This window comes from Lactuca virosa, chromosome 4, assembly GCF_052849685.1.
Source record: "Lactuca virosa cultivar CGN04683 chromosome 4, Lactuca_virosa_CGN04683_v6, whole genome shotgun sequence".
Classification (NCBI taxonomy): Eukaryota; Viridiplantae; Streptophyta; class Magnoliopsida; order Asterales; family Asteraceae; genus Lactuca; species Lactuca virosa.
This window is the reverse complement of record NC_136429.1, coordinates 455,588,369-455,600,239: the sequence shown is the minus strand read 5'-3', so window position 1 is coordinate 455,600,239 and position 11,871 is coordinate 455,588,369. Positions and strand designations below refer to the sequence as shown.

Genomic DNA, 11,871 nt, shown 5'->3' with positions numbered 1-11,871 from the left:
CTCACTTTTTACGTCATTCGGTGCCGTGCCGGTTTTGTCGCGGATCTTCGATTGGTCATAACTTTTTCGTTATAACTCGGATTTCGACGAGGTTTTCACCTAAATGTTTCTAACGAGATTCTTTACAACTTTCAATAATAAAATTTTACTTATTTTAAATTTTATATTTTCGCTAAATTTCACTATTTGGCTTTGAATTGGAATCTCATAAGACTTCCAATATTTTATGAGTGATTCTAAACATAGTTTTACTTCATTTCTAGTAAAAATTATCTGTTAGAACTCAACACACAATTTCACATAATATTTCATAATATTATTAACTTTTCAAATTACATAACACGATTTCAAAACGTGTATGTTACACAAACCCTCGATTTGAGTTCAGACACACCCGAGAGTGTGTCTGAATCCCTCAAACCAAGGCTCTGAATACAACTTGTAACATGCCCAAAAATACAACCCAAAAATTTCATTTTTAAAGTTACTAGTTCCATATCCCAAAACATCATTAGTTTCAAAAGCAATGTGTACATATGGTGATTATAGTATTTTAACAAAACCAGACATAAAAAAGTATTATCAGAGCATAAGTCCCAAAATCTCTACTGCGGAAAATCAAAGTGTGATGCGATGCGATCATGCCGGCCCTTTTCCCTTCGAGCTAGAAGTACTTGAAACACAAACTGAAAATGTAAGCACAAGGCTTAGTAAGTTCCCTCACCATACCACATACCAAATAAACATACTGCCAAGCATATCCGGGTGCTGGCCTACCTCCCTTCGATCTATTTCAACCGGATACTGCCGAGCATATCTGGGTGCTCGAACTGCCCCTTCGGTCTATTTCAACAATGGGACCAAAATATAACATAAAACGCCCAAAACCTAGATCTAAGCATGCAATGGTCAAGATTTAAGCTTTATACCTCAAATAGGTCAGAAATGATGCCAAACTTCTAGATCTACAAGCCCCTTCATGTCCTTGCTTCTTCTCCAAACTCCTTCTTATTCAGCACCACCACATAACACCAAAAATACACAAGGTAAGCTCAAAATGCATGCAAGAGGTCTAGGGTTCAGTTCTAACACTCTAAGGGTGATGGAGGCTGAGAGAATAAGGGTTAGGAGGGACATAAGTTATTTAAATATGATGCAAACCCTAAAATTTAGGGTTTGCTTCTGGCCAGACTACGCCCAACGTACGCATGGGTACACCCAGCGTACGCAGGGACTTCCCCCGATTCGCGCCTCACTTGTGTACACCGTGCGTACACTATGTACGCCCAACGTACGACCCTTTCCCATAAAACATATATTTTTTTTTGAATAAGCAGCAAAAGAAAATACTTGACAACTCGGGCATTACAGGATGCTTGCAATAACCATGATATAATATGTTCTTTTTAAACTAAAATTTTAAAAATATCAAAGATGTCTTAAAAACCTCAAATATACACAATCTTTTTTGAATAACAACCGGACGTTTCTGGTATGCACTACAAATCAAATCATCGTTTATAAAATCATCACCTATTTTATAACGTAAGTCGTTCTTGTTAATTCATTTTCTTTATGTGGAATCATTGTTACGTAGTAGTGAGCAAATTAATTCTACCGTCCATCTTGCTATTCCCCCGTCCATCTCCCTTTTTCATTTTGTAGGGTTAATTAATTCTTTAAATGCGGTGTTACATGGACTAAGATTTAGCTGTTTGAATTTTTATTAAGCCTAGAAAAGAAATAGTTGCACATTTTAATTATAGCGTGTCATGTATATAAAAAAGTCCAACAATATTAATACTAATCGGAAAAAATGACCCCTACCACCAAGTTAGCTTGTGATTGATAGTAAATGATCATTTTTTTTCTATTTCTATCGCATTGCAAGTCGTTAAACATGTCACGACCCACCATACTATGGGTGTGGTGTTTACGCCTGGCCATTAGTGGCGGGTCGGGAATAGAAAACAATATGGTTCCTTAACCGAGTTGAACCGGGTCGGTTCAAGAAAAAAACAAGTTCAATTGGACCGGTTTAGAATGTTTTAAAAATTGTATTGAAAGGCAAATCGGTTATTCCTTAAATGTTTTTTTTACTAAAACCGACTTATATTTGAAGTAAGTCGGTCTAAACCTCACCTTTCAAAACTTATGGTATGAAAATATGAAAGAGAAAATATTTATTTAAAGTGGAAAAACCATTTACAATTTCTTTTTGTATTCGGTGTGGGACGTCTTGCCATAGCTCCTATCGTATTTTTTGTATATAACTTATTGTAAAAAATTTAAATTTAGATGGGTCAAGTTACCCGTCTTGAAATACAATAATCTCGCCTTAGATGATCACACCAAGCTTATCAGCACACGAGGTGTGTGACCAATACACCTTTAAGTCGCACAACCTTCCCACTCAACCCGTTGATCCTTCGCTCCACTACTTCCACCCTAAGAACCTTCAAGCTTTTCCTATAAGGAAACTATGAGAAATTAAATATCATCTTATCTTTTATTCATATAAATCCTTCTACCTAATTAAATGGTGATATGTATAACATTTAATGCTCATTTAATGAAATTTAAAAATATTTTAGTATACTAATATAACATATATCATCATTTAAATGGATAGGAAATTTAAATGGATAAGAAGATTGGTAGCAATAAAAAGTAAGATGATATTTAATTTTTTGGAAACTAAACCCCTAATTTTTTTTTTGTTAAACAAATATACCATTTTTACATTTACTCTAGTACACATGCTTAAGATAAGGCATCTTAAAAATACATGAACAAAATTTAGTAAACAAAAGAATATCATTTTGGAAGTTACCATGAATAAACACGACAATATAATTTGCAAAAATACTTTTTCCAGTTTTATATACACTACCTTTTTCAAACATGTGACATTTATTAACGTATTTGATTGTTATCAAATTGGCTATTCCCTTTGGACTTAATTTCCCGGTTGAAAGGGCTGTGAATATTGCCGGATCGCCGGCAAGCCATCGTTGTCCATAAGAACAATCTCTACAGAAAAGAGCCGTGTGGTCCGACGTCCGGACAAAATTTCCAATTTTACCCCGATCCTACGTGTCATTTTAGTGGTCCCCACATGTACTCTCATTCTAAAGACATGATGACATGGATGGTCCCACATGTCTCCTGTACACCCCACAACGTCAACATCTACGCAAAACATTTTCATGCAAACCTCCGTCAAAACCCTTCCAAAACAACAATATTCCTTCGGCCAATTCCACCACGATTTCTGACGTGGCATCCCACCACCACCCTATAAAACCCTACCCACCTTCCTCCCCTATCCACCAAAACAAACAAACACTGAAACTTAATCATCTCTCTCACTGAAAATCACACAAGATTCTTTCTCTTTCTCTCTTCTCTCTCTGCAACATGGCCGTTGATTCCACAACCTCATCGCCGCTGGGTCCTCCGGCGTGTGAAAAAGATGCAAAAGCTCTTCAGTTCATCGAAGACATGACTAAAAACTGTGACCCCGTTCAAGAGAATGTCTTGTCGGAGATTCTGTCACAGAACGCTGCAACGGAGTACCTTCAACAATGGAACCTCGACGGAGCTACTGACCGGAAATCTTTCAAATCGAAAGTTCCGGTCATCTCCTACGATGATCTCCTTCCTTACGTCAACCGTATTGCTAATGGCGATCGTTCTCCCATCCTTTCTTCTCACCCCATTTCTGAGTTTCTCACAAGGTTTGTTCCATTCTTTCATCTCTGAAAATAAACGTTTACGATTGTGATTTGAATCTTGTTTGTTGATATCTTTTTGGTTTTGATCTTTTGTATGAAAGTTCTGGGACTTCTGCTGGTGAGAGAAAACTCATGCCCACCATTGCTGCAGAAATGGATCGGAGACAGAAGCTCTACAGCCTTCTCATGCCTGTCATGAATCTGTATGTACAATTACCATTACAAAACTTTGTCTTTATCGATCTTTTGATCTTTTAAAAAGTACTAAAAGATTCATGCTTATCAAAAACTGAAAAAAGCTTGTTTTTATGATTTTATCGCAGGTATGTGCCTGGTTTAGACAAAGGAAAGGGATTGTACTTCTTGTTCATCAAAGCCGAGGCAAAAACCCCAAGTGGGTTGGTAGCCCGACCCGTTTTAACAAGCTACTATAAAAGCCAACAGTTCAAAACCCGACCTTTTGACCCGTATAACGTGTACACAAGCCCGAATGAAACCATCCTATGTGTTGATGCTTTTCAAAGTATGTACTCTCAAATGCTTTGTGGACTTCTTTTTCGTGAAGAAGTTCTCCGATGTGGTGCTGTTTTTGCATCGGGACTCGTTCGAGCTATCAAGTTTCTTCAACTCAATTGGCAACAACTGGCTATGGATGTCGAATCTGGAAACCTGAGCCATAAAATCACTGATTCATCGATTCGGGAATGTGTTTCCAAGATTCTGAAACCTAACCCTGAGTTGGCTCAGTTCATTAGAGAAGAATGCTGTGATGGAAACTGGGAGGGAATTATTACTCGGATTTGGCCGAATACGAAGTATCTCGACGTGATTGTCACCGGAGCTATGGCGCAGTATATTCCGATTCTTGATTATTACAGTGGGAATTTACCCAAGACGTGTACGATGTACGCTTCGTCGGAGTGTTACTTCGGGTTGAACTTAACTCCAATGGTGAAACCATCGGAGGTTTGTTACACCATCATGCCGAACATGGGTTATTTCGAGTTCATCCCCCATGATCCGGAGAACCCAGTAACAATTTCACGCGATTCGCCTCCTCAGTTACTCGATCTTGCTGATTTGGAGCTCGGAAAGGAATACGAGCTCGTGATCTCAACCTACTCCGGTCTCTGCCGCTACCGCGTCGGCGATATTCTACAGGTGAAGGGTTTCCACAACTCCGCCCCGCAGTTCAAGTTCATTCGACGGAAGAATGTTTTACTCAGCATCGACGCTGATAAGACCGACGAAACTGAGTTGCAGGCCGCCATTGATAACGCTTCTGTTCTTTTGAAGGAATTCAACACCACCGTCGTGGAATACACCAGCTACGGCGACACCAAAACGATTCCCGGCCATTACGTTATCTACTGGGAGTTGTTAATGAAAGATCCGGAGAATGGCCCAACTGAGAATGTGTTAGCTCAATGCTGTTTGGCAATGGAGGAAGCTCTGAACTCCGTTTATCGTCAAAGTCGAGTTGCAGACAATTCAATCGGGCCATTAGAGATTCGTGTCGTTAAAAATGGAACTTTCGAGGAGTTGATGGATTACGCGATCTCAAGAGGCGCTTCGATCAATCAATACAAAGTTCCACGATGCGTCACTTTCACTCCGATCATGGAACTGCTCGATTCCAGAGTCGTATCGGCGCATTTCAGTCCGGCAGCCCCACACTGGACATCAGAACGACGTTTTTGATGTCGTTTTGTAGGAATCTACCAACCAGAAAATCTTGAGGATGTAAACTTTTAAAAAGTGAAGGGTGAAATGTGTAATATCTCAGATAGTATGTTCGAATAACGTTTTCTGTTTGTCTTATGTTGGGAATTAGGTGAAACTTGACAGAAAGATGCCATTTGTGGCAAGTGAAGTCCTTTTTTCCGGAAAAAAGTAGATTTTGTCACTTTGTGTTGTCTCGAGGAGGATCTAGGGGGTTTATTGTAAACTATTTTATTTTTAAAGGGGTTTTATTGGTGTGTATGTTGTCTTTTGGACTTTATTGTAAATTAATCCCATATCATATCATGGTTTGTTGATGTATTCTGCGGGCTTTATATGCATGGATTTTTATGCACGTGATGCACGATGTTTTTTCTTTTTGAATTCCCTTTATAACAAATTTTAAAAAATTACAAGAAAATAAATATTAGAGTGTTAGATTTAACCCGACCCGTTTCTATAAATGTATCATACTTTTGACCACAGAAATAATTATTAAATTAACACACTATTAGAAAAAACACATTATAAAGTGGAAATACTCATATTTATCCAAAAACTTCTATTTCCATAAAATAATCATCCATTCCACCTGTTATTTAGTCATTATTTGCTATTCTTTTGGAAATTGATCAGTTTTTAAGATATTTTTTCTATATTTTTACAGTATCTATTTTTGGAAATCTTTCAACCTAACAATCTATTTTCACACTATGGAATTTTCTTGTGCTTTTAAATTAATTTTTAAGATGTTCACAACAAAAATAACTTGAATATTTATTTTAAATTGTTGAAAAGTTGCAAGTTGTGTTTAAAATTTGGAATATGTCACTAAGATATTGTATTTGACATTGCAAATGCCAAATTAAAATTTTGATTGTGAAATTATAAATTTTATCCTTTCTTTTCGTTTTTTATGTCTTTTTGGTATGGGCAATACAAAAAGTCAATTTCGCAACAAATAATGATTTTCGTGTGGGCTCATAACAAATTTTATAAGTTGAAAATTTTGGGGTATTTTGGGAAAAAATTATAAATGTCATTATAATATATGATACACAGCATAACATACAACTATCTAAATAATAATAAAAGTACCATGTAATCTAGTGGTATCACGAGTTCTTGAAAATTTACCCTAAAATTAATTAAAATAAAACATATATTGACAAAAATATATATCTTTAAAGAAAATATATATATTAAATATCTAAACCAACAAGAAAAAGTTTACACATGTCTAGTTGTTTTCGATTTCAACTTTAACACCGAATGCGATTGCTCAAATACCTTTCACTTTCCTAGAAAAGCTGACTTCCCTTTGCTTGTCACCACTAAATTTTGTTTTTTTTCGTATAACCAAAACCGAAAAGGTAAGTAAAACCTTCTAAAGTTAAAATTGTTACTATATTTTTTTAACCATATTATTACAAAATACGTTAATATTATATTTTAAATTAGGACAACGAGGTTATACTTAAAAACTAATATTCGTTACACATGATTACTTAATTTATTTGATTTTTAAAAGCAGGAAGTTTAAATTCTAAATCAAGTTACAAAAATTCCATGTCTTTGACACATTCAATTTGCATTATACTATTTAACTCTATATTTTGTTTAAATGATTAAAATATCAAAAAAAAAAAAAAAAACCTGAGTTTTTCTTGAGCTGTTTTTTTTCTTCCGAACAAAACTTTGTATATTTTTTTTCAAATTGGTTATCTTAGCTGGTTTATCGTAATATTGGGGTTTTAAATAGTTTTTATTTTTCTTTTGGAAACTTTCAACTTTTTTTTTTTCGAAAAAAGCCTTTAACATTTTTTTCCGAAAAATAAAAGAGAGTTTCTTTTGGCAACAAAGAAGAGTTCAACCCAATGTTTATTTCTATCCGATCATGATTCGACATTAGAAATGTATTGATTTTTCCCTAATAACTAAGACTTTTTATAGAAAAAAAAAGATTTCCATAACCAAAAGATTGTCGTAAATCTATTAAGTAGTCAGATCAATAACAATGGAGTAATGCAATCTCTTTTTCGGAGGAGAAAAAAATTAAGGTTTAATCTGAAAAAAAAAATCAACATATCATATTGAAAAAGCACGAACTTCAATTTTGTAATTTTTATGAATCATATTTTTGCGAAAAAGTGAAAGTATTTTGTATTTTGTATTTTCTATATAGTATTTGTTCTTAAACATGATGGTGGTTTAGAACTATTTATATAAATTAAAGAAAAATATTTTGCAAGAAATTTATAAAAAAGAAATCTATAGATTAAAACTTTGATCTCACACTTTAAACCAAAGTCATCCTTTTACTTTAAGATGTCTAAGAGCGATAAAGGATTGTAAAATTCAACTAACACCTGTATAAACATATATAATTGCTATATATTTTGATTACTAATTAAATATTTTATTTCCCTCATAAAGTTAAGAAAAAAAAATGTAAGATGTCTTATTAAAAAATGTATTGTAAAATATAATATTATAATTAACCTAAAAGAACAATAAAAAATAATATAAATTACTCTGTATGAAATTACATACGTAGCTATGGATCTTAACCGATTAATCCTAACTAAAACTTTGTTTTACAAAAATATAACATTTGTTTTAAGCATAGCAATAAAAAGAAATTTATTATATAATTATTTGAGGAAATAATTAGAAAAAAGACAAGAAAGCTTTTGGATAAAAAAGACGACTGGAATGCAAGAAAGATTAGGGCATATTGTATGCTCTTTCTGCGTTTGGTCGGCCTCTTCCTTTTTTTTACAGTTGGAAATTAATAAGCTTTATTTATTTTCCTTTTAATTATCACAAATTTGAACAATTTATTTCATTTGTTAAAATATTGTTATAACAATATAATTTTTGTTATTATATTTAATTTGTTAATTAGTTTTTAATGGGGTAACTATACAAAATACATCCTATTTTGTCTATTTTATTGGCTTAAGAACTACATTTTATTTTCTTTAATCAAGCCATCATATTTTGGACAATATATTGTCAGTTTATGAGATAACATGATGAGCTGTCTTTTTATTTGATTAAAGTCATTGAAATTAATAACTTTTTTTTTTAATTTGACACTAATAACTAGTTTTGTATTTTTTCTCATTTGTTTAAGGCAATATTTTTCTTTTTGTTTTGAAAGTTGTCAAAGGTTATTTTTGTATTTTTTCCATTATTTTTTTTTCACTATTTTATTTTTTATTTTTTTCAAGTGTTTATTCGCTTATGTTGTTTTTTTAACGGCATACAAATTTATTAATAAAATATTGGGGAAGCACGAAAAAGATGCAAATACTTTAAAAAATGAAGGTGTAAACAACAAAACATAAACCAAACAAAGAAAAAAAGAATGTCCAAACAAAATATATAGAAGGCAACATAACGTGAAAGCACCAATACCCAAACATTAAAGAAGCTTCGACCCACTCCAAACCAATAATAATAATGTAATATGGAGGCTACCCTAGTAATACCCAAACAACAATATTAGTAGAGTTGTCTTCAACTTTGGCTCTTCTTCATCTTGAGACTGCCCCTCAACATGGGGTTGGTCGTGAAAGTTGATTGCTAGAAGTGGTTGATCACTAAAGAATGTGAGCTCAATGAACCATTTTGTTTTCTTCTTATTCATCTTCTTATTTTGCTTTGTCTATTTCATGCTCCCGTCGTATGTATTCTACCCTATTTGACATCATTAGAAGGAATAGTAGGATATACTACTATGTAAATTGAAGGATGTGGTGTTGGGATGTTTGGAAGACTAGAGTCACTTGATGGATCTAAAGTTGGTGGTATGGCGAAGCTGAAGTTGTTGTTGGAGTTGGAGACATTGGACAGAAGCTTTGCAGATTTCAATTTGTGTTATGAATTTTTTGAACCTTATAGGCTATAAGCGGATGATAGCGAACAGGGCGCAAAGTTCCCAAGACATTCGAGATGTATTGAAGATTGATTATTAGCGCGAAAACTGAGAACACCCCATCATTTGGCATGGTGCTGAGAGTATTATTGGTTTTCCTGATCAAATAACTTGTGTAAGAGAGAAGTTACTGAAGGCTAGAGACAAACTGAGAAATCTTCGATAACATAGGAAAATAGGACTTTTTCATGTTGTTGATATCTGAGACTATAGACCATATGATGTCAATGTTCATTGGCATGGATGAGACATTAAAGTCATCAATAACATGTTTAAGAGCCAAGATTAAAAAGTAAAGATATTCCTTTAGAGTTGGAGCTAATGTTGAGGTAGGGGCCATAAATGTACTAACTTGACATTTGATTTAGGCAAGATCATCTTCAGTCCTCATGATCATGGTTGTGAGATAAACAACAAAAGTATCAACCTTGGCGGAAAGTTGATAGATAGTATCAAGAACTTAGAAAATTATATTGTGGTTGGTGTCTTACTCATGTTATGTTGTTAAAGCGTGGGATCATTAACAATGGAAATTAAGACTTGCATCTTTGGTTCTTTCAATCCACATAAATTGATAGTCCATGCAAGATGGGTAGGAAATCTAAGGTGATGATAAATTTTCATAAAATTTGGATTAACCCAGGAAAAGGTATCTTCACCCAGCATGAAAGGTATACCTTAAATTGTTTATGTGGCATCCAATTGAAATATAACTCCACCTTTTTGAGAGGGTAAAGAGGATTCAAGATTATCAACGTATTCCATATCATTTCCTTAAGATAAGATCTTGTCAGGGAGTGTATCTTCATTGATTTGGCTTTCTTCATGGTGATACATGGAGCTTTGGGCAGCTTTAGGACCCATCAAATATAAATTTCACAAAAGATAATTAATAGATGATGATGGAGTTTGTACATGGTTAGTGTGACCACTGTCAAACTATTGTACGGTAGGGGATTTTGGTGGTGACTATAAGGGATACCTTAAAATGGTTGATTTAGAGGATGGGCCAGGTTGGATTGTGGTTGTAGAAGCCTTGTCTATAGGATGAAGCTAAGGATAGGGTCTTGATCTCATAGACTAAGAAGACAATGAAGAGGACTAACCCGAGTTTGATGAAATAGCATGAGCCGATGAATATGTTTTGATTGGCTTGATGGATAAAGAAGAAGATGTCTTAGAGCGAATTTTATTGTTTGGCATTTCCCTAAAAGGAGACTCCAAATAAGGAGAATGAAATATAATATAATTTTGGGGACTAGTGTGGCGGTATTGATCTTAAGAGTAAGCATCATCTTCATTTACATGAGATGAAATAACTTCATCATTACCATGAAAGTTAGAAATAGATTTGGGATGATCATCAACATGGACATCTTCAAAATGAAAAAAGTCATTTAGTGTGAACGGAGTCTTAATATTAATTGGTTCTTCAATGTATGAGATTTCTTTAGGGAGTCACCTTGAGTAGGCTAAACTTGTGTGACATCCTCATTTTCACGGCCAGAAAAGACCGATTTAATTATGCTTATTTCATTTCAGAGTATCTTTTTTAATTATAATGCGGAATTTGTTCCCAACAATGTGATAATATTATTACCAAGTATTTCCGAAGAAATACGTTTTATTAATAACTTTGGGATGTCATTGTCAATACATAAACATAAGCATAACGAAAATATTACAGGCCTTACAATAGTTTATTACACTATGGCCTACAAATATCCATAAATCACTCAACATCCTTGGGCCTTTGTTCTGCTACCTGTGATAAAAAAAAAACTAAGTGGGTCAGGCTTGGGAGCCTGGTGAGCACATAAGGTATTCAACCCACAATAATTAAGTTTTTTAATTATATAATTTACATCAAATAATTTACCTGATTACTCATTCCCGTTATTCTTACATACTGATCCTAAAATATTGATCTCAATGGACCTATCTTAAGGATCATCATCGTCATCAAAGGGTAGACAATACTGCTTCAGGGATTCCTATAGCAATATGTGTCAATAAGGCAACCGGGGGGGAGGGGGGTAGAGTACATCAATGAACATATAGATCACCAACACCTACAGGTTGTGAGCCTGCCAGCGTTTCCACTAGACTATCAAGAATAGTCTCTAGTCGTTATCTATACTTTGTTAGACGACTGGTTAATCAATAGTCAAGTCCTTTCATCATTTTCATCACCCATCACTACGCCAATATATTTGATATAAAGATACAATAAAGTACATATCTGATTAAATCTATTAAAAATCATATAAATTATCAAACACAAATATCAATTAATTCAGATAATAGGAACACAAAACATTTAATCATCTAGATACTTTATATCTATGTGTAAGCATAAAGTAACTATACACTCGCTTGTTAAAGTGGATGATTGGAAATTTGGGCAGCGCTTCGCTTCAGCACTTAGCCTTTCCTTTGATGTGACTGTTGGGTTTTAGTTCAAAAATA

At 34.0% G+C, this 11,871-nt stretch overlaps 1 protein-coding gene across 1 annotated transcript; it reads left to right on the top strand.

Moving 5' to 3' along the window:
• Nucleotides 1–3,348: 3,348 nt before the first annotated feature.
• On the top strand, nt 3,349–5,551 carry LOC145109143 (putative indole-3-acetic acid-amido synthetase GH3.1). Its single transcript, XM_079046251.1, has 3 exons — nt 3,349–3,740; nt 3,839–3,940; nt 4,061–5,551. The coding sequence occupies exons 1-3, from the start codon at nt 3,421–3,423 to the stop codon at nt 5,436–5,438; spliced, it is 1,800 nt and encodes a 599-aa protein (XP_078902377.1). The 5' UTR covers nt 3,349–3,420; the 3' UTR covers nt 5,439–5,551.
• Nucleotides 5,552–11,871: the final 6,320 nt, after the last annotated feature.

What these genes read in the sequence shown, in the direction of transcription:
- LOC145109143 (XM_079046251.1), top strand. Translation starts at nt 3,421, where the DNA reads ATGGCCGTTGATTCCACAACCTCATCGCCGCTGGGTCCTCCGGCGTGT. An exon ending in ATTTCTGAGTTTCTCACAAG is followed by an intron (nt 3,741 to 3,838) that starts GTTTGTTCCATT and finishes TTTGTATGAAAG; the next exon opens with TTCTGGGACTTCTGCTGGTG. An exon ending in CTCATGCCTGTCATGAATCT is followed by an intron (nt 3,941 to 4,060) that starts GTATGTACAATT and finishes ATTTTATCGCAG; the next exon opens with GTATGTGCCTGGTTTAGACA.